General features: G+C 40.7%; 1 protein-coding gene across 1 annotated transcript in view; it reads left to right on the top strand.

Moving 5' to 3' along the window:
• HIBADH (3-hydroxyisobutyrate dehydrogenase) overlaps positions 1-21,506 on the top strand; it is a 115,230-nt gene that overhangs the window by 4,971 nt on the left and 88,753 nt on the right. Inside the window, exons 2-4 of the mRNA XM_004702743.2 lie at positions 6,811-6,971; positions 14,517-14,626; positions 17,894-18,015. Of these exons, the coding sequence (XP_004702800.1) occupies positions 6,811-6,971; positions 14,517-14,626; positions 17,894-18,015 (393 nt within the window). The remainder of the gene's footprint in view (positions 1-6,810; positions 6,972-14,516; positions 14,627-17,893; positions 18,016-21,506) is intronic.

Below are 21,506 nucleotides of genomic sequence, written 5' to 3'. Positions count from 1 at the left end.
GACGAATGAGAACACAGCGAGGACAACAAAAAAGAAAACCAATGACCCATAAAAGAATAAGTTAATTAAAAGAAAAAATTTAAAAAAGAAAGAAAAATCTGTAAATAGATCAAGGTCTGATTTTTGAACTCTAGGCATGTCCTCCAGTCAAGTCCTATGGGGTGCCATGCTCTGGCCCCAGAGTCTGTCCTTTGTACTCCCTAGGGAGCTCCCTGCTCTGCTCCCCCTGTTGCTCTGCCACATGCCTTTAGTATTTTGCCTTGGTGTCGTGGGGTCAGTCCAGGCCAGTGCCGACCCTGAGTCTCCAGTGTTTTCCCCGTAGGGCCCTGGGCCAGCGAGGGACAGCGTGTCTCATAGTGGGATCAGCCATATGGTCCACTCTGTGCATTGGCTGTTCAGAGTGGGGATATCGCCCTCCAGGCCTGGTGGGCCAGGATGTGCTCCGCTCTCTCTTCCTCCCCATTCATTTGCTCCCTGTGCTCTGATCAGACATGTACCTCTCCCCTACCTGCAGCTTCAGTGCCGTCCTCTAACGTAAATTCTTCTGGGAGTACTGCTTTTATACAATAGAATCCTGTGATATAGTGGGGGGGAAAATGCGTACAAAAAGGCAGGCAGTGCCAAGATATTAGCTGTGATTTCTTTGGTGTATTGATGAAATTAACTTTTTTCCTTAATACTTTAAGCTTTTTTCCCCTTCTTCCCAGTATTCTACAATGAATATGTATTACAAAGACCATAAGAAATAAAAAAATAATTAACCTCTTACCAATTTTGCATATGTCTTCAAAGTCATCAATCTTCATGCCTTCTCTGCTATTAATCCTGCAATGTAATTTTCTTACTTTTTTCTGCAGTGTAATTTTCATCTCACACATTGTAGTTATCATCTCAAGAACTTTGATTTGGGCCCCTGTTAGATTTCCGTTTCTGGTTTTTGAACATATGGACAACAGTTCGAATAACTCTTAATAATTCTAACATCTGTGTTAGTTTAGGGTCGGCTTCTTTTTCACTTCTAAATATAGACATTCTCTTGGCTTTGTCCTTCAGCCTTTTTAGCTGTACTCTCATTTGATGATTTTATCAACTCGCATAATTTCAGCTCTGAAGCAGATGGCTAGCCAACTATGTCTGCAGCCGGGGCTTTACTACTTCTGGGGGTCTTTTGGGCATTCTTTACACAGCACATTGATGGTTCTCAGTTAAAACAGAACCAGCCCCTCTTCCTGATTTCTGTATTTAGGTTATTGACGTCACAACCCTATTGCTGTCATCTTTGATCTTTCCCTGATTTGAGCTCATAATCGAATCAATCAATCAATGTCCTTTCACTTCTGCCTTTGAAATATTTTTGTATGTCTCTCTTTCCTCATAGCCTCCACACTTTATCAACTCTGATCTAGACGATTGTCATTTTTATATTAATTATGCTGCCTTCAGGCTCTTCCTCCAGTGTATCAGTGCACACCATGGCCTCGTTTCTGTTGCTTGAGTGTAGGTCTGACCTTGTCACTTCCCTCAGCCCTCCAGTAACTGCCTTACTAATAAAATATAGTCAGCCTGTGGAGCGAGCTTGCCAGCCTTCTATGTTGTGCTTGCACTGTTTCTGTCCATCTTGCTGCCACGCTGTTTGTTTGTCCTTTTGGAAGAATGGAGGGCAGTGCCATGTCGTACTGAAGTGGAAAATCTTAGCGCCAGGCTGGCTGGATTTGACTCTTGATTTTACAATTTAGTACACCGTTTGGGGCATTTTACTTAAACTCACGAAGCCTCAGTTTTCTCATCTGAAAGACAGGCTTAATGATAGCCTATGGTAACTGCAATATTTTTTTTTTTTAAACATTTTATTAGGGGCTCATACAACTGTTATACCAATCCATACACACATCAATTGTGTAAAGCGTATTTGTACATCATTTCTCAAAACATTTTCTCTCCATTTAAACCCCCGACATTAGGTCCTCATTTCCCCCCTCCCTCCCCGTTCCCCCCTCCCACATGAGCCCTTGATAGTTTATAAATGGGTATTTTGTCATATCTTGCCCTGGTAACTGCAATAGTTTCTTCTTGCCTTTCCTCCTACATTGCATATTCTTAAGTTCATTTTTTTTTAATCTGATGGGCCCTTCCTCCTTATCTTTCTTTGGACATCCTAGCCATCCGAGAAAGCCCACCTAAACTGCCACCTCCTTCAAGTTTCCAAAGGAGCCCCAGCGATGTAGTGGTTACACATTGGGCTGCCATCCACATGGCCGGCAGTTTGAAACCACCAGAAGCTCTGAGGGAGAAAGACTGGGCTTTCTACTCCTGTAAACAGTTACAGTCTTCATCCCTTTACTGACCTACAGTGCTACACAGGGCGCACCGGAGACACAGTGTGGGGATTGTGCCCGTCTGATCCTGCCACACCAGGGGTTAGCACGAAGGGAGTGCAATAGAGCAGCAAGGGGAGCAAAGCAACAAGGTCCCGGAGGAATTCTGGAAATAGACTTCTGATTGGGGAGGCAGGGCTTGGCACTGCATCAGACCCTATCAGAAAACAATCATACGGGTCAGCAGACAACCTGGAACTATTCATAGGCGGTTTTTCTTTTCATGTCTATCTATATAAGATAGGCAGGATAAACAGTCCTGAGGCGAAAACAGTGGGACCAATGGTTGGTGGGGGGTGGGAGAGGAGGAGGTGGGGGGGAAGGAGGGAGGAGTCAACAAACCTAGGGATAAGGGAACAAAAAGATCTATAATCAATGGCCAGGAGGGCATAGAATGCCTGGTGGGGTTTGATCAAATGCAGTGTAGCGAGAGGAGGAAGTACAGAGAGCCAAATGGAGTGGGACAGGAGGAAAGTAAAAGAAAATAGAGGAAAGAACTAGGAGGCAAAAGACATTTATAGAGGTATAAACAGGCATTGTACATATGTAAATATATTAATATACAACAATAGGGATATAGGTCTGTGTACATATATTTGTAAGTTAAGTATTAAGGTAGCAGACGGAATTGGGCCTCGACTCAAGTCCTCCCTCAACACAAGAACACGTTGTTCTAATTGGCATTCTGTGACACTCACCTTCTCAACATGTTCACTGAAGACAATGGGTGCATAAGCTAATGTGGTGAGGAAAGCTGGTGGTGCTTGGCTATATTAGAAGATATAGCATCTGGGGTCTTAAAGGCTTGAAGTTAAACAAATGGCCATCTAGCAGGGAAGCAACAAAGCCCACATGGGAGAAGCATTCCAACCCATGTGATCACGAGGTGTCGACGGGACCAGGTGTCAGGCATCATTGAATGAGGGGGGTCGGAATGGAGACCCAAGGCCACTTGTAGACAGGTGGACGTCCCCTCACAGAAGGGTCACAAGGAAGGAGTGAGCCAGCCAGGGTGCAGTATACACCAACGACACAACATTCCTCTCGTTCTTTAATGCTCCCTCACACCACCCCTTTACCTGACTATCGTGACCCAGTTCTATCTTACACATCTGGCTAGACTAGAGCATGTACACTGGTACAGATAAGAGCTTTTGACACATGCAATCCAGGACAGATAACCCTTCAGACCAATAATGATAGTGGCAATACCATTAGGGTAGGGGGAAGGTGAGGGGGAGAAAGGGGGAACTGATTGCAATGATTGTTACCGCCCCTCGCCCCCAGATGAACAACAGAAACATGGGTGAAGGGAGGGAGCGGACGGTGTAAAATATGAAAATATAAGTTATCTAGGGTTTACCAGAGTGGGAGGGAAGGGGGAAAAAGAGCTGGATACCAAGGGCTCAAGTTGAAAGAAAAGGTTTTGGAAATGATGATGGCAACATATGTAGAAATTTGCTTGATACAATTGATGTATGGATTGTTGTAAGAGCTCCCAATAAAATGATTTATTGAAATCTTTAAAAAACCCAAAACAGTTCTAGTCTTGAAAACCCAAGGGGGTCGCTGTGAGTCAGCATTGATGCAGTGGCAGTGAGTTTGGTTTTGTCCTTTCTCCGGGGGCTCCTTTTGTATGGAGCTGGATGGCATTCCAGTGAACCCTGGCCCCAGTCACTCACAGGTGTCCGCCCATTGTCTCCTCCTCACGCAGACCATGTAGAAAGAGGCCTTTTGGTGGGCGTTAGAAACTGGCTAGAAGAGCCACCATTCATTAATTCAGGGCCCTTGTAGATCCACACCCAAATCCATGCCCCGAGACCTCTGCCGTTCGGTCATTTCCAACTGTTAGCAACCCTTAATAGGACTTCTGGGGTTGTAAGTTATTATGGGAGCAGATACTGCATCTTTTTCCCGAGGAAGGAGTGGATGATGGGTTTGAACCACTGACCTTATAGTTAGCAGTACACCACACCACCAGGATTTCACATACATATGATGGTTCCTTAATTTGTTACATGTATGAATGATACTTCTACCTCGCCCTACATTTTGCCTGACCTAGAGTGAGTTGCTTAAAGTGCAGTCTTCCTAGTTTCTGAATTATACCTAGATTTTGAATTATGTTGTTCCTAACCTAGCACAGGATTCTGCCACACTGTGCCACACATTTTCTCTGTAAGGATTACTACTGTGTTACTTGGTACTCACATTAATTAGAGAAGGAGTTCTTTTATAGAGTACACTTCTCCTTGTTGAATATCAAAATGAAATTTTAATCGGATATCATTTCTCCACTACTGAACCATGGCAGGCAAGAAAGCGAAGCAAAGGACTCCTTGTCAGCCCTGGTGTGTTAACCGTGGCTTTGGCAAAGTGATAATGCAGAAGAATGACCCACAGCTAATGGACATGTTGGTCAACAGTCAGTATGGCCGCCTCTCTCACTGCCATCAGGTTGACTGACTCACAGTGACCCTTTAGGACAGGACAGACCTGCCCTTGTGGGTCTCCAAGACTGCAGCCCGTCACAGGAGGAAAAAGCCTTGTCTTTCTTCCTTGGAGCAGCTGGTGGTTTTGAGCTGCTGACCTTGCAGTTTGCAGCCTAGAGCGTGACAACTACTAGCTCTCTGTTTCTTGAGTCTCAGGGCCTTCGAACAGTTTGTTTCTAGGAGTTTCACTGAATTCAGATTACGTTCAGGGATGAACCCAAACTAAAGCCACTGCTAGGGAGTTGATTCTGACTGGTCGTGACCCTAGATAGGGCTTCAGAGATTAAACCTTTACGAGAGTAGATAGCCTCCGTGTTCTTCCATGAGCAGCTGGTGGGTTTGAACCACCAACCTTACAGTTAGCAGCCCAACACCTAACCCACAGTGCCACCAGCACTATTTAATTCAAGGAAGAGCAGGAGTCAAATAGTTGAGAAGATTGAAACTTTAAAGGGTCACTGATTAGTCAGTGCACTAAACGATTTAAAATGTGGCATCTTTGGAATAGAAAGGACATTGCTGGGAATGATAGGGTGGGAAGGCAAGGGAAAGTATTTCTCTCTTCTGGACTATGGGCTTTTTTGAGGGAACGGCCATATCTTGTTTGCATCTGCATTTATGAGCTCTAGCCTAGTACGACTTCATGCAGTAAAATTGAATGGCAGTTCTAAATCGAGAAACTGGGAGAGAGCATCTAATATTTCCATGCCGTGGCATAACTCCCTACTCTCTCTGCAAAAACCATTACATTGAATTGTGCGGCCCAATGTAAAACCCAGACCATTTTCAGCTTTATAAGAACAAAATTCTTTCCCCCCATTGATGGCAAGCCCTCCTCTCTGCTAGTGTGGGCTTATTAGCCGCAGGTCTTGATGTTGTTGTACTTTCTGTTTGAAGCCTAGGCAAGAGGGTACCCTCTCCTCTTCTTCCCAGGGCCACATTTGTGAACGGATGAATTTTGATGGCAATGTGTTCTCCTGGATTTAACATTTAGCAAGAATATTTCTATACTACCAGAGGCGAAAGCTTCTATAAGTGTGGAATTTTGGTAAATTCATATCTAGAAGTTTCATTATTGAACCTGGTCAGTGAAACAGGTTTTATTGAATATTTTCAGTCCTTTTTCACTTGTAAGAGCAGACATTAATTTTCTCACAGGTTAGGGTGCTAGAAAGTTGAATTAAGGGTTCTAGCTATAGGGGAAGCCTTTCTCCGTGGCAGCCACGGGAGAGACTTCTGCCTCACATTTTAGGGCTTCAGCATCTGTTGGTTGCTTGGAGTTCTTTGTGGGACATCTGTCTGCCCCTGTTTTAGTCTCTGTGTCTGCAGAGCGCCTTGTTCCTCAGAAGTGAGTAGATTTAGGACGCGTCCATACTGATGCGCTTCGTTAACATCATAAAACCCTGTTTACAGATTGCATTCCATCCAAGGGTGTATCTGCACCTCATCTGACTCATAGTGCCTCCAGAAGACCGCATAGAACTGCCCTTGTGCATTGTGAGCCTGTTTACGGGAGTAGAAAGTCCAGTCTTTCTCCCATAGAGTGGCTGGTGGTTTCGAACTGCTGATCTTGCAGTTAGTAACCCAAGGTGTAACCACTGTGCCACAGACACAGAAGACAACAAGTGTCTACATTTCTAACTAGAGAGCTAGATAATTAGAAGTAAGTCGTTATGTTTAAATGGGACTGTAGAGGAGCGGTGAGGCTTCTATTGCCACAAAGATTTACAGACCCATTGGACAGCTCTGCTTCACTTAGAGGGTTGGGAGGAGTCAGAATCGACGTGATGACAGTGAATTGGTTTTTTCAGTTGGTTTCAATGGGTTTAGGTCATTAGTTTAAACTAGCCGTTTAACAATTGCTTTTGTCGAAATCTAAACAACTTAATATTTCAAATAACAAGGGTGGTCTTCCCTGATTGAAAATAATATATTGAAATCAGTGTGTTCTAGGTCAATGGCCTCTAAGACTCCAGTTGGATTCATAGGACTGGGCAACATGGGGAATCCAATGGCAAAAAACCTGATGGAGCACGGCTATCCTCTCATCGTTTGTGACGTCTTCCCCGATGCCTGCAGAGAGTTTCAAGATAAAGGTGAACAGGTAAGGCCTGTTCTGTAGATTTGTTTCGGGTTTTGATGTTTTGAAAGGAATGTGCACTCAGATAAGTGACAGCTTCAAAGTTTACATTGATGGTGGAGTTCTAAGCCTGATTCCTTCATTTTATTTCCTTTTTTTAAAACAGTCACACGATATCCTGGCGTGCAGTAGAGGGGAGCTCTCACTATATACTGAGGCAGTTCAGTTCTTTGATATAGGAGCACGGATGGCATCCTGGGTTTAAACATTGGGCTGCTAAACTTTAAGGCCAGCAGTTCTAACCTGTAGGAAAATGAGAGGTTGTCTGCCCCCACGACGATCCACAGCTTCAGAAACCTTAGGGAGCAGTTCTGCTCTGTTCTGTATGAATTAGAATTTGACTTGATGACATTGGGAATTTTGGTTTTATTTCTTGGCAAGAGGACAGTAGTGCTTATTTTCTTTTCCATGAGGGTGATAAGGGTTTTTTCCCAATGCACTTGGAGGGCAGCCATCTTTCCTCTGTCATTGGAGGCTTCTTGGGTGCTGTGATGCTAAATAGCTTTCAGCTAGCTTGCAGACTAAGACAAACTAGGAAGAAAGGCCTGGTAGTCTACTTTCATAAATTAGACATTGAAAATCCCATGAATCACAACAATCCAATCCTGTAGTTTATGGAGTTGCCATGAGCCAAGGGATGACTTCTACCAAGGAAGCTAATGATAACAGCATTCTTTGGCAGGTGACTTAGAGATCTCCTGGTTTGGTCAGATGGGCTTGCTTTGGCTCGCCATCAGTTTTTCCAAGGCAGGAGCTGTATGTATTAGGCTGTTAACACAGGTGGTTTGGTGGCAGTAGCCTCTTACTTATGGGAAACACAACGGGTATTAGGACAAGAATAAGCTTAGGGATAGTCAATGTCTCTCAAGCTCCAGCTCCGATACCTGTTGTCTCGGTGGAGTCAGGTTACTTCACCTTAGCTGGTATGCTTACTGCTAAAACGGGAGTGACGTATGACCCCCTGTACCGAGAGACTGAGGCTCAAGTAGAAAATGTGTGTGAATGTTGACCATGAACACCACATGGAAGCATTTTGTGCATAAGTTCTCCCCAGATTGGTCTTTAGTGTGTTCATTTTAGGATGTCCTTCATGTTTCAAGAGTTTGGGGGCTGGAGTTTATCGTACTTGGTAATAGCATCTGTTGGCTAAGACTTGCATGGATTAGTTAAACTTTATCAGTAACTCACATGACTAGAAGCCATGCATCAGTAACTGAATCTAGAGTTTTTGTTTTATCTAGATAGGAAGGTAAATCCTTTTATATAAGGTAGAGAGTTATCACATGGTGGAATGGAATCCCAGAGCTGGGAGACTACTAAATACATTTCTGAGAAATCGGGCAAATCAGTGAGGAAAAATCAAATAATAACAGTCAACTTCTGGAAAATAGACTTGAAAATAAACACTGAGAAGCGTAGGCACTGAGCCACCATTTGCAGACTTGGGTATCTTGTACCTCCCTTCCCTGGGTTACATGTTGTATGCGGATGTGAGGGTGGTCTTGAACTTTTGCAAGGAAGGCTGTGTCTGCTTATGTCTACTTCTTACCTTACCAATTGACATTGAGTTGATTCCAGTGCGTGGGGTTTTAATGACTGATTGTTTTTTGGTAAGTAGATTGCCAGCCCTTCCTTCCAAGCACTGCTGGTGGACTTGAGCTTTCCAGCTCTCATTTACCAGCTGTGTGCACTGACCACTTACATCTATACTAAAATTCTGAGTTCAGTAGGCTTTCAAATGACATGAGTCAGTAAGTAACCACTTGGAAGGTTTATTTGTGGGATTTGATCAGTTATTTGCTTCATTAGGGATCTGAGAAAGGTGGCCTTTTCCCATCTTCAGGAATGGAAAGCAGTTTGAGTTGATACTAAATTTGAATGAGTTGATTAGTAGTTATTTGAAGAGATGGATATTATTTTCTTGGGTAACATGTCTATTTGATGTTTTGACCTGGTAGTGGTTTACATATCTATGTGTAAGAGTAAGGAAATACACATTGCTGGTGGGTCTGTAAATATGTACAACCACCATAGAAAGCAATACGGTGCCACTCCAAAACAACTGGGAATACTGAGATTTCATAGGATCCAGAAATACCTCTGCTGGGTATGTACCCAAAAGAAGTAAGAGATATGACGGGAACAGACATTTGCACTCCCGTATCTGTCACAGCACTGTTCACAGTAGTAAGCAAGAAGTTGCAAACAGCTCGCATTTTCCCATCAGCAGAAGAATGGATAAACTTTGGTACAGACATCCAGTGGAATTCTACTTTTCCCTAAAGAACAATGATGAACTGACAAAGCACCTCATGACATGGATGGGCCTGGAGAACATTATGCTGAGTGAAGTTAGTCAGTCACAAAAGGACAAGTGAGCTCACTACTTTAAGGATAAACACCAAGACAGACTTGCATGCCAAAAGAAACAGACTTTGGAGATTCCCAAGGGACGGATGAAGGGTGGGAAGATGAAACACCAGACTAGAAGGCTGACAGGTGTAGACTTGGGTGTAACAGAGGATGGAGGGCCTTACGAGGGAGAAGAGAAACTACAGAAGTGGGTGCTGTAGAATACAGATGGGGTGGGGGTGGGGTTGATGAGTGGCTTGAACTGTTGAATGCAGAGTTGATAGTTTGAGCTGTAACCACTCCCCCACCCCAGCCTAATTTGTAATTAAATTTGTCATTTAAAAAAAAGCCCACAAAAAACCCAAAATATGCAAGGGGCTTCAAAAATTCATGGAAAATGGAATTAAAAGATAGTGGCATTTTCCCCTGAACTCTGTGTGAACTTTCTAGTTGCACTGGTCTCTGTTCGAGTCTCTCTTTTTCTTTAAAAACTTGAAAACCGTTGTACTGTTCTTGGGTTGTAAGGCTGACCTGGTTGGGTTAAGTGATTCTCTTGGCCTCCACTCAAGTCTTGTTAGATGAGAGCTTTAGGCACCTTTTGCTGCACAGGCTCCCTCACTGTTGCCAAATGTTTCAAGATACAGGCACAAAATGTTTTGTTTGCCCCCCCACACCTCCCGCCCAAGTATAGTATAATTTTGAAAATATCTTTCTACTTGGAAAGATTAAAAAATACCGAGTGGTAAGTTTAACAAGGTCACATTAATCTTTGCAAGTTTCTGTTACCCTTTGGAAGCAGCGCTGAACTTAATTTAGGCGACTTCTTGTCTAGAAGGAGGAGCAAAGCTTTCTCTATAAGCATCTAGGCCAGCCGTTCTACTGAGTACGTAGAAAGGAGGTGCAGTCCTCAGATGAATCGTGAACCCCGCTGACCACCCCTGACCTGCAGCAAAGCAGATTTTGTCTTTAATTTTTCACACAGCTCTCTTCGCTGTATATTGTACATGTGCCACTGAGGGAGGTATATTGACATGCAGATGAACCAAAGTTAAATCCAGAGAAACGGACTGCAAGAAATTTCAAAAACCAGAGCCAGTCTCCTGTAGTCATTGAGATATTAGAAAAAAAATCAGAGTCATTTTAATTCAGATGAATTAGTGGATGAAGGAGACCATTGGAATTGTCAAAAGGTCAGTGGGGGGTAAAGAAAAGCCATGGCCCAGACTGCACAGGTCTTCTGCATCCCTGCTGATGAGTCCTGCTGATGCTGAGCCCTTGCAGAAGCTCCTCCCTCCTGTCCGCCCCTTTCACAGGAGTCCCTAGCTGGTGCAAATAGTTAGCATGCTTGGTTGCTAATTGAAAGGTTGCTGGCTAGAGTTCACCCAAAGACAGCCATGGGAGAAGGACCTCGTGATCGACCTCCAAGAAATCAGTTGTTGAAAATTCTTGCAATTAGATTTTTGTCAATTTGATGGTACCTGTGTGGAAGTAGGGTTGGAGTTCAACCTGTCGATCAAGTGGTAGCCTGATGACACCTCGTTGGGATTGTGGCCTTTTAAACATCGTAGAGACATTGGGAACTGCTCTCTGTCTTGACCTTGGCCTTCATTCTTTTAAAAAAAATCATTTTATTGGGGGCTCGTACAATTCATATCACAATCCATACATACATCCATTGTGTCAAGCACATATTTACATTTGTTGCTATCATCGTTCTCAAAACATTTGTCTTCTTGGGCCCTTAATATCGGCTCCTCATTTTTCCCCTCCTCCCTCCCCCCTCCCTCATGAACCCTTCTTAATTCATAAATTATTATTATTTTGTCATATGTTACACTGTCTGACGTCTACCCCCGCCCTCTTCTCTGCTATTGATCCCCCAGGGAGGAGGCCATTACTTAGATTCCTGTAATCGGTTCCTCCTTTCCACCCCACATTCCCTGCTCTGAGAACCTACACCAGAGGAATGACCGATGTCAGGACATACTCAGAAGGCCAGGCTCACAGATGTTGAAAGGGGACAAGGATGCCCCCCAAGAACTGGCAGAGACAGAAAGCCTTCCCCTTGAGCTGGCAGCCAGAATTTGGATGTCTAGTCTCCTAAACTAAGAGAGAACGTGTTTGTTTGTTAAAGCCGTTCACTTGTGCTATTTCTGTTCCAGCACCACGAGGTAGCCTCAGATAGAGGTTTAGCAGGACTGGCAATCCACGCCTCTCCAGAATGAGAGGCTGCAGGCACAGGAAGCTGCTTAGTCACTCCACGAGCTTGACAGTTGGCATGACTTGGCACTGCCAGGTAGTTCACGGGCATAAGGAGCATGGAGTCGTGAGCACCTGTGGGTCTGTGGGCTAGTTGTTGATGCCCCGCAGGGCTTTTCTCAAGCAGTTGTTCAGATGGAATTGAATTTCCCTCCGTGGAAGGTCTTCTCAATATCTAAGAGAAACTGTGAAGTCGAGTTGATCTCAGAGATCGAGCTGCAGTAGAAGGAAAGGCCGCTGAGAGGTATGCCACTGTTTACTTAAGTCAGGCATGTACAGGATGGGCTCTTTAAGTAACTTTTATTCTTGGTAACATCCCAGAACAGGGAATTATGACTCTGACCACCTATTCTTTTTCCTATTTCCTTATCATACTGAGCTTTGTTTTTCTTGAGTAAAAAGAGAAGGTTGCCTCTTTACATCTTGTGTATTGGAAAGGCTTTCATGTTATGCATTGGGCTGCTAATCTCAAGGTCAGCAGTTTAAAACCACCAGCCTTCACAGCAGAAAGACGAAGCTTTCGACTCCTGTGAAGAGTTAGTCTCAGAAACCCTGGGGAACAGCTCTACTCTGTCCTCGATGGCACTGAATGTGAGTTAAGCATTTCTTTGGAAATTGACAGATAAAACCCCAAACATGCCACCTTCCCCTACGTAGACTTAATTGTGTCAGGTGGCCATTACATATCAAAATACACTTGTTGGATGTACCTTCCTGTGACTCTTAAGATGCTGCACTGCCTTTCTCTACCGAAAGAGAAAATACCTTTTATTGTTCTAGGCTCTGACGAGTTTAATGCCATTTTCTGTATACGGAGAGATAAGACACTTGATTGTCAGAAATTTTAACGGATGGTTTATGAAATTACTTTATGTTAAAGTTGCGTTTGTCTAGACTTTGATTTAGAAATGAGTAGTCTCATGGGAAATGGAAATGCAGACCTTCTAGTTCATAATATTTAGATTAGACACTATATTTAACTTCCTATTATTTCACTTCCATCAACTACATCACAGACAAGGAAATCTCAGGTGAACTTCCTCCACAAGGGAAGCAAAGTCATTCCCAATCCTAAGGTGTTTACATCATCACGTCACATTTTCTAGTAGAAAATATGTTCATTTCCTACTACATATGTCAGTTGCTCTGTAGCAAAATATTCATTGTCTGCCTGATAGTCTTTTGCTTTGTTTGTTTTTGTTTTTAACAAAGGGAGAAAGGACGTTAGAGGAGCTTTGGTGAAGATTGGAGTGATGGATTCTTTTATGAAAGGAGAGTTTGAGTCAAGGATTGAACCCTCAGCTCTTCTGACTTCCTTTGTTGTTGACTGGCAGGTGGATGAAGGTATATATGTGAGTGTTTGTGCAAGGAGCTAGGGGAACAGAGGAATGAATGACCATATAAGAACTGAGAATGGCCAGAGCAATGGTTCTTGACAGTGTGTCATGGTCATTACCGAAGTGAAGGTTAAATGAGGGAGTGCTTTGATGCCTATTGGTATGTCTCTCTTCAATCGATAATTCTCAGGTGAATTCTGGCAGCTCTGACTACCAGTCTTCATGGTGGGACTCATGTTGTTTAGCTTGCTTTGAATTTTACTTCGTTCTCTATTGTGTGAGCATCATTTCGAGAGTGGCGGCGGCGGTAGTGGGTATGGTGTGTGCACACGCGTTCATACTTGGTGTTCTTCTGGAGCTAGGGCATTACACTTTCACAAGGTGTTAGCTTTCTCAGTTCTCCCCACATCAGTGCTCTCAACAGCACAAATTCCCGCAAGAAACTTAAGAAATTTGTCCTTTTTTCAGGGTGTGATTCCTTGCTGTGATCCCTCAGTGTTCTTATAGAAATGTACATGGGCTGCTTTTCTCAGAGCCTCTGTGGGGGGACATTGGGATCTTTGACCTTTTCTGATACAAGTTTAGCATTTCTCCCCATGAAAATAGAAACTGGAGATGGTGGGACTAGAACTAGTTTCCTTGGGGATTTTGCTGCCCACCACATCACTTTTGAATCCTTCAGTTGGGCTACCCACCCTGTTGTTCTAGAATGCTTTTCTTAATCAAAGTGCATACCAAAAAGTCTGTACCCTGGAGGAGCCCAGGAGAAGAGTGTCGGTTCTCAGGATGGTTGAGGTTTGCCCTTTTCCGCCTGCTTCTGTCACACTTTCTAAAGTAAACAGATTTGATTCCATGGAAACTGTTTCTGTGTGTGTTTAAGAAATGAGCTCTGTACTTCAGGCCAGTGGCTTTCAACCTTCCTCATGCTGCAGCCCTTTAGTACAGTTCCTCATGTTGTGGTGACCCCCAACCATAACATTCTTTTCATTGCTACTTCGTAACTGTCATTTTGCTACTGTTATGAATCATAATGTAAATATCTGATATGCAGGATGTATTTTCTTTGTTACAAATTGAACATAAGTAAAGCATAGTGATTAATCACAAAACAATATGTAATTATATATTGTGAAGTATGTACTTGTAATGACAAATATATGAAATTTTGTCTTGAAGCATGGTGTAGCATGGGTAACAGTCTTCCCGCCAGGTGCTCGTATGTGGGCATATCTGCATGTGCGCGGACCCTCCTGGAGACGGGTAGTATCTCAGTTCCTAAGACCATGGGAAATATGTGTTTTCCGATGGTCTTAGGTGACCTCTGTGAAAGTGTCATTTGACACCCCCCCCAAAGGGGTCGCTACCCCCAGGTTGAGAACTGCTGCATTAGGCAGTGTCTATGTTTTTTTCTTGTTGTTTTGGTCACATTTGCATACAAGCATTCGTTTTTCCTCATTGTCATGTGTGGACACACATCAAGAGTGGGCCCTGCCTGTGCTCTCGGAGACACTTGCCTTTTGATTTCAATAATGCATGTGCCTCTGTGATTTTTGTTCTACAGGTAGTGTCTTCCCCCGCTGATGTCGCCGAAAAAGCGGACAGAATCATTACAATGCTTCCGACCAGTATGAATGCAATAGAAGTTTATTCTGGAGCAAATGGAATTCTAAAGTACGTATTTCTCAGTGTGGGTCTTGCTACGATAATTTTTGAGTTTCATATCTGTTAGCACTATTAGAAAATTTAAATTTTGTTTGTTACACCTTTTCTGCACTGCTTTCTTATTTCGGAAAGTGAATGGCGTCACACTGGTTTCTCTCTCATTATAAAAGGCTTGGTTTTCACCAAAGTTAGGGAAGGCTGTCACTGTTCTTTCTCACTAACCTACATTTGGGGCTACGTTGTTTTTTTCTTCTCTCTTTTGCATTAGACTTGCCTTTTCACTGGTAACAGGCTTAGTTTACCTTTAAAGCTTGCATATTAAACTTTAGCATTATATGCACACTTGTCTTTGGCTCATAGAAATTCAGGAAGAAGTTTCCATGAAAAATAAAAGCAAGCTGTGGAAGCAGCACCATTGTTTAATCTTTCATCACACACTGAAGCCTGTGAGGCCTGGAACCCCGGGCTGTGTGTTCCTCTGAGGCCCCCACGCCTTTCCTTTCCGCGGACGGGCTGCAGCCTGTGACCCTTCTTTTGCTCGCTAGTAGTGGGAAACATTTGAGTTGCCCTTCTCTGTCAAGTGTCCACCTTACAAAAGTTCCAGCTTCTGCAGGTTTTACTGTATCATAAAAAGTTATTGCTCGTTCTGTGGGTTATGTCCATCTGCAGCGAGAGCCTTGGGAAACTCAAATAGCAGGCTAACAGTAGCTCTTTAAAAAAATTCCCTAGCCTCTCTGGACTTGGCTCTGAACATCTTTAGGTTAACTGCTACTTACTGGTGGTGTTGGGATCACAGGGGTTGAATTCCCAGCCGCATTCAGTTCTTACTGATTCCTATTTTGAACTTGTTTTGTTGTTGAGTTTCATTAGAGAAACTTGTAGGCCCTGTAAACCTACAAAAAGCTAAGAGAAAGTGTTTACTTTCATGAAACTAGTACTTGGAGCTTGAGGTTTGAGGAAATTAGGTTGCTTTGGAAAGTGAGCAAATTTAGAAGCAAAAGACACTGGAGATTAGGCAGTAAACTGATAAGTTAAATGTTTAGATTTTCAAGCAAGGTTGAAAACTCATTTTGGATGGGACCCACAGACCCATAGTGTGTGTGTGTGTGGTCCTGAGAGCTCTTGCTGCCCCATTACCTACTCTCTCTTCCAGTTATAGCTCTGCTCTGCCTCTCAGACAAAAGTTACTAAAAACGTGTGGCAAGACACGAGGCCTATGGTAGCTGGCTACCAGGAAGCTCTTTGAAAGAGTGTGGTTTTAACCTTGAACTATAATTTGATTCTCATAGGTAGTTCTTTTTATTCCCCAGAATTATTTCCCCACTCCTAACACATGTGTAATGTTAGAGGCAATTTCCCATTTGTTTTAAAGAGTTAAGATCTTTAAAATATTAATATCACAGAGGGCTAGTAAACTTAGTCCTTATTATTTAGGTTACTGGAGCCCTGGTAGTGCTGCCAGGTAAGCGTTGAACTTCTGACTGGAAGGTTAAGAAGTGCATACCAACCAGCTCCTCCACGGAGAAAGACGAGGCTATCTGCCTCAGAGAGATTTATAGCCTTGGAAACCCTGTATAGGTCGCTATGAGTCAGAATCGACTTGCTGGCCGTTGGTCTGGTTATTTAATTATTTGGTTATTTAGTTACATAAATTGAAATTCTGCATGTTATTTCTTTTCTTTGGAATATACCCAAACATCGCTTTTGAACCCCCTCAATTCATGTCTAAAATTGTTGTTTAAACTGCTTTGAGTCTCATTTGCTGTCTTGCAAGGTTTCACTTCTATTTTTAGAAGTCTTTAGCTCCCTTTCCCCCTTTCAGTGTTTGTCTTCAGTTCGACTTTCCCAGTCATAACTACGATCGTGTGTCATCTGGGCTAGCGTATCTGTGGTGACAGCTTTGGACAGTTTGAATTAAAGATTAGGCATAGTCATTATAATTTATGTTAGAGGTTTCTAGTCAGTGAAGATAATCTCCCTGCCTTTTAGATTGTAGGGAACTATCTATCTATCTATCTATCTATCTATCTATCTATCTATCTATCTATCTATCTATCTTCTGTACTTAGGGTACACATAGCAAATTGTTTTGCTACAGTTTGTTTATAGATTTGAAAATATTGATGTAAAATATAAGATGAAAGACTGTTTCCCTTTATGCACACACACGCACGCACGTACATAAATACACAAAGGTAAGTCAAAAACATTGCTACTAGAATGCCGGTTTACATACACACATGTGGTTTATTTCAAATACGATATGTTTAAACATTCTCTGTGATCAGTGGATAGCACAGATCAGTTCTCTCATTATTCACTTACTTTAATCTCATTAAGGTCTCTTCAAAAAAAGTCCAGTCCAAAGAGTGGCTTCTGAGGGGATCTGCTGGACTAGTTCAATTCAAAGCTGATAGGTCAGCTGAGAAGGCTTTGACAATGGTTTTTGTGGGTTCCAAAGAGGTAATCTTGTTAGATTTTCCCAAAGGACATCAGACAATCAAGGAAAAGTTTTAAGAAGATTGAAAACTGCATTAGTTTGTGTGTTTGTGTGTGTGTAATAACGTGTGTCTAAACATGTATCATACTGAGGGACTTCAAAGAATCATAGAAAAATCGAATGAAAAGATAATAGATAAAAAGAATTTCTATATGTATGTATACATGTATATATGCAGTCTTTATAATAAAGAGCAGAAAGACTTGATCCAACTGTGAGCTTTCCAGGTCCATTTGTCTGTTTTCTTTCTACTTGTTTGAAGACTTATTTGTCTCTAATGTGCCACCCTGATGCAAATGGCAGATAAATAATAAATAAAAAAGCAAATGGCATGATTTCAGTTGGTTATGTTTATTCTACCTCATGGAAATGACATTTGTAATACTGTTTGTCAAAGACAAAACAAATTCTTTTTATTTGTTTAAAATAACACTATACAAACAAGTTTTAAGTTGTCTCACATAGTACTTTTAAAGTTAATATGAATTTTAAATTGCATGCGTAGTATTGTTGTCAGTGTGCAAATCACCTGAAACCAGAATTTAATAGATGAAAAAAAATTGTTTTTGTTTGAAAGAACTTGGGTTTATCTTATAATTGACCTAAAAATAAATGAAAAATTCAATCTTAATTAATAATGCCTTTAATACTAAACCAAAGATGACTTTTATATCTAGCATTGTTTAATAATTCTGATTCTATAAGTGAAATATTTAGGAAATGTGAAATATTTATTCCAAGTTGTAAGCCATAAATATTTTTATTAATATACTTAGGAACGTGAAGAAAGGCTCCTTACTAATAGATTCCAGTACTATTGATCCATCAATTTCAAAAGAATTGGCTAAGGAAGTTGAGAAAATGGGAGCGGTTTTCATGGATGCCCCTGTGTCTGGTGGTAAGTGGTAGCTGAACTATATACATTGCTACGACTTTGTGTCAAAAGTCGCAATTAAAGTTTTGTGGTACCTTGAATATTTCTTTCCAGTTCCTTTTAGACCTGTTGTAAGATTCTCAGTTTCCTTACTACTACATATCAAAACCAAAACCAAACGGACTTAGGTCATTGAGTACTCTCCGGGTAGGTCGATCGCTGTCTTAAATTCAGGTGAAAGGCGTGCCAACCTTGAAGGGCTGGGGAATTTTTTGTCCAAATTGCTGAAGGTAGAAATAGACCAATTCTTAGGAGATTGCTTCAGGACCAATTTAAGAAATAATTAACTTGAATGATTTTGTAACTCTTAAAGAAAATGAAGCAGTGGTAAATAAGAAAAAACACTCTTTTTACTTCAGAAACATTAGGCACTTACAGTTTTAAAGATGAGTTGCCAAAGGTTCAGTAGCAGATAATCTCAATTTTTGTATGAACTTTTCCAGACAATAGAAAAAAAGAAAAGAAAAAGAAGAATTACTTCCCAGTTCATTTAACGAGATGTGGATGATTCTGATACTTAAATTGATGAGGCATTGTGAAGAGAGAAATTTTTAAGTCTGTTTCAGTCATGAATATAGAATTTAAGAAACTAGCGTATCTTAGTAAATCAAATCCCACTATGTGTAAAAGAGTCAAGTACTTATCATGTATAAGCTGAGTTTTTCAGCACATTTTTATGGAGTTTTTGTGGTAAAATTAGGTGCCTGGGCTGCTATTCGGGTCTGCTTACACACGAGCACATACAGGATTTTGTTTATCTCATGTATTCACAGATGGCTTAGTATTAGATCATCTAGAAATAGAATCATTATTTAATACCCTTTAAGAAATCACATTGTCATCCATGTAGAAGGCAAAAAGATCCCCTAATGAAATTGTAAAAGTTTATTATTATGTCAAGTATTAGTTTTTAGGTAGCAGGAGTATAGGTTTTATGATATTTAGTAATGTCCAAAATTACAGTTTTCAGATTATGTATATATGTAATTATAGCAGTATAGCAATAGACAGTGGAATAGCAATTTTATTCTAATTATGAAACTTGATTGTTGTCTTCAAAATTGAAAAGTTAACACAATATAATAATTCCACTTTAATTTTTCCTCAGGAACTTAATGTCCTATTGTTAGGGTGCTGGTGGTTGTGTGTGTGTGTGGGGGGGGGGGTATAAGGGTGTTTTATATCTTAGACCATTTTTTAATATACTTGTATATGGAGGTATTAAGTAATTGTTATATTAAATTGGCTAAATAGGATTTAGGTATAAAGATTTTGCAATGTGATGTGAACACTTTGATCATAAAATACTAATAGGTGCTTATAAGTTTTATATTGATATAGATTTTTACAGGAGGAAATTAACAAACTAGAACAACTCTTCTGTGTATCCTTAGTTGATTTTGAAAATTGGCATAGTATATATAATCTTGTTGCTGGTTGATCATTTGCTTTAAGAGTATAGCCTGAAATCAACACTTCATAATGAAGAGCATCAGTTTGATTTTTAAATGACATATTTTCTTTTAAAATAGTTTTATTTGTGAACATATTTTTAATTACTGATAATCACCCTTCCCCCTTTTTAATTTTTATTGGGGGCTCATACAACTTGGTGACTCATAATCTTATTATGTTACTTTTAAACTCTGGTGTAATGTATTAGAGTATAAAAATTGTAATGTTACATTTGTGAATATTCTTGAATTTGAATACTGTACTGTAGGTTGAAAGCTTTCATGTAGCGTAAATGGATTGAGATAATTCACTACTTGATATGATCACTTGAGATTGCTGATATATATCAGCTTATATATATATTTTTTCTCATAGGTGTTATTTTTAATTTTTAACATGATTAAAATGACCCCACTTTCTCAATTGAAAGAAAATAGAGGGAACTTCTTGCATGTTAAATAGGCTGATTTAAAAATAGTTGTTTTAATTAAATAACATTAAACAATAGGGATGTGGTAAAACCATGCCTTCCTAAGATAGTTTTAGATACCCAAGATAGGTCCACAGCTCTCCAGAAATTCAGTTTTCATCCGTCATGCAATATTCAATAAAGTGGTTCTCAACCCATGGGTCAAATGACCCTTTCACAGGGATCGCTCGATTCATAACAGTAGCAAAATTACAGTTATGAAGTAGCAATGAAAATAATTTTATTTTCGTTGAGGAACTGTATTAAAGGGTTGCAACATTAGGAAGGTTGAGAACCACTGATTTAAGTGAAGACCTTAAAATTTCCTCCTTTTTTTCTCTCTTCCTGATGCCTCATCTGTCTCTATCTGTCTTTTTTAAAACGTGCACTCACATGTATTTAAATACAAATGTGTATGAATACAATCACATGCTAGAAATATAGATGAGAAATACTAAACATCCATACTTATGTGCATGTGGACCAGACATTGGTTAACATTTTAAACTGTCTTAAACTATATGAATTAAAAAGCCGATGATGCTAAAACTATTGTAATTAGTCAGAAACCATGTAAATAGCTATTTTAAACTTGTACAGTTATCATTCTATTATGTAGACATTACTTTAGTAAGGACTTTGAGGACATGCCACCACTGTTTGTAGAACGTTTTTTGAAATTGGCAGACTATACATGTTATGAAAACCCACGTTACAACTTTGCCTGTAGGCATTGAGTGTCTTAAACTTACCCCAGTTTAAGATCTTTGGATATAAAAGATGTCTTTAAAAAAAAATTAAACACTAAATCTGTTTATAAAATACAAGTAAGGTTTAAAGTGTTAAAGTGTCCATGGAGCCTACAGGTAGGTACCCTTCACCCGGTTTAAGAGACAAACCCTTTAAATAAGTTCTCGCATGCTTCTCTTTGACTCTATTTTCTGCTCCCTTTGATTAGAGAAAATTAGAATCCTGAATTGTGCATCTTATCAGCATGCTTTTCGCTATTAAACTGTTTAACCTCGAGTTTTAATTTCTGAACAGTAGTTTATTTTCCATGATTTGGAACGTGATAGTGATGGAATCATAATGAATGTGTATTCTGTGACTGACTTTTGCATGCCCTGAACAGCCCTCAGGTGACTCGAAGGCACTCCTTTCTTTAGGTCAAGGTAGGCTTGCGTCAGGCCTTGTGGTGTGGGTTGAGCATCAGTCCCTACTCCTCCCCTTGGTTCAGTGCCCTTGTGCAGAGCCTGGGCTTCATAGAATTGTTAGATGTAGTTCATTAATTTTAACTACTATGTAGTTATTCTTCTCTATAAACACATCATCTTTTTTTTATCATTTCTACTATGATACCCATTGGATTGCTTCTATTTTTTTCTTTATATCACTCATGTTCTTTTTTTTAAAGATCATTTTATTGGAGGCTCTTCATCAATTGTGTTAAGCATATTTGTGTATGTCTTGCCATCATTATTTTCTAAACATTTGCTTTCAATGTGAGCCCTTGGTATCACCTCCTTTTCTC

The sequence above is a fragment of the Echinops telfairi genome, unplaced genomic scaffold (genome assembly GCF_000313985.2).
Source record: "Echinops telfairi isolate 266 unplaced genomic scaffold, ASM31398v2 ScPeMD7_23;HRSCAF=83, whole genome shotgun sequence".
NCBI lineage: Eukaryota > Metazoa > Chordata > Mammalia > Afrosoricida > Tenrecidae > Echinops > Echinops telfairi.
Note: the sequence above shows the minus strand (reverse complement) of the source record. Positions and strands in the feature narration are given on the sequence as shown.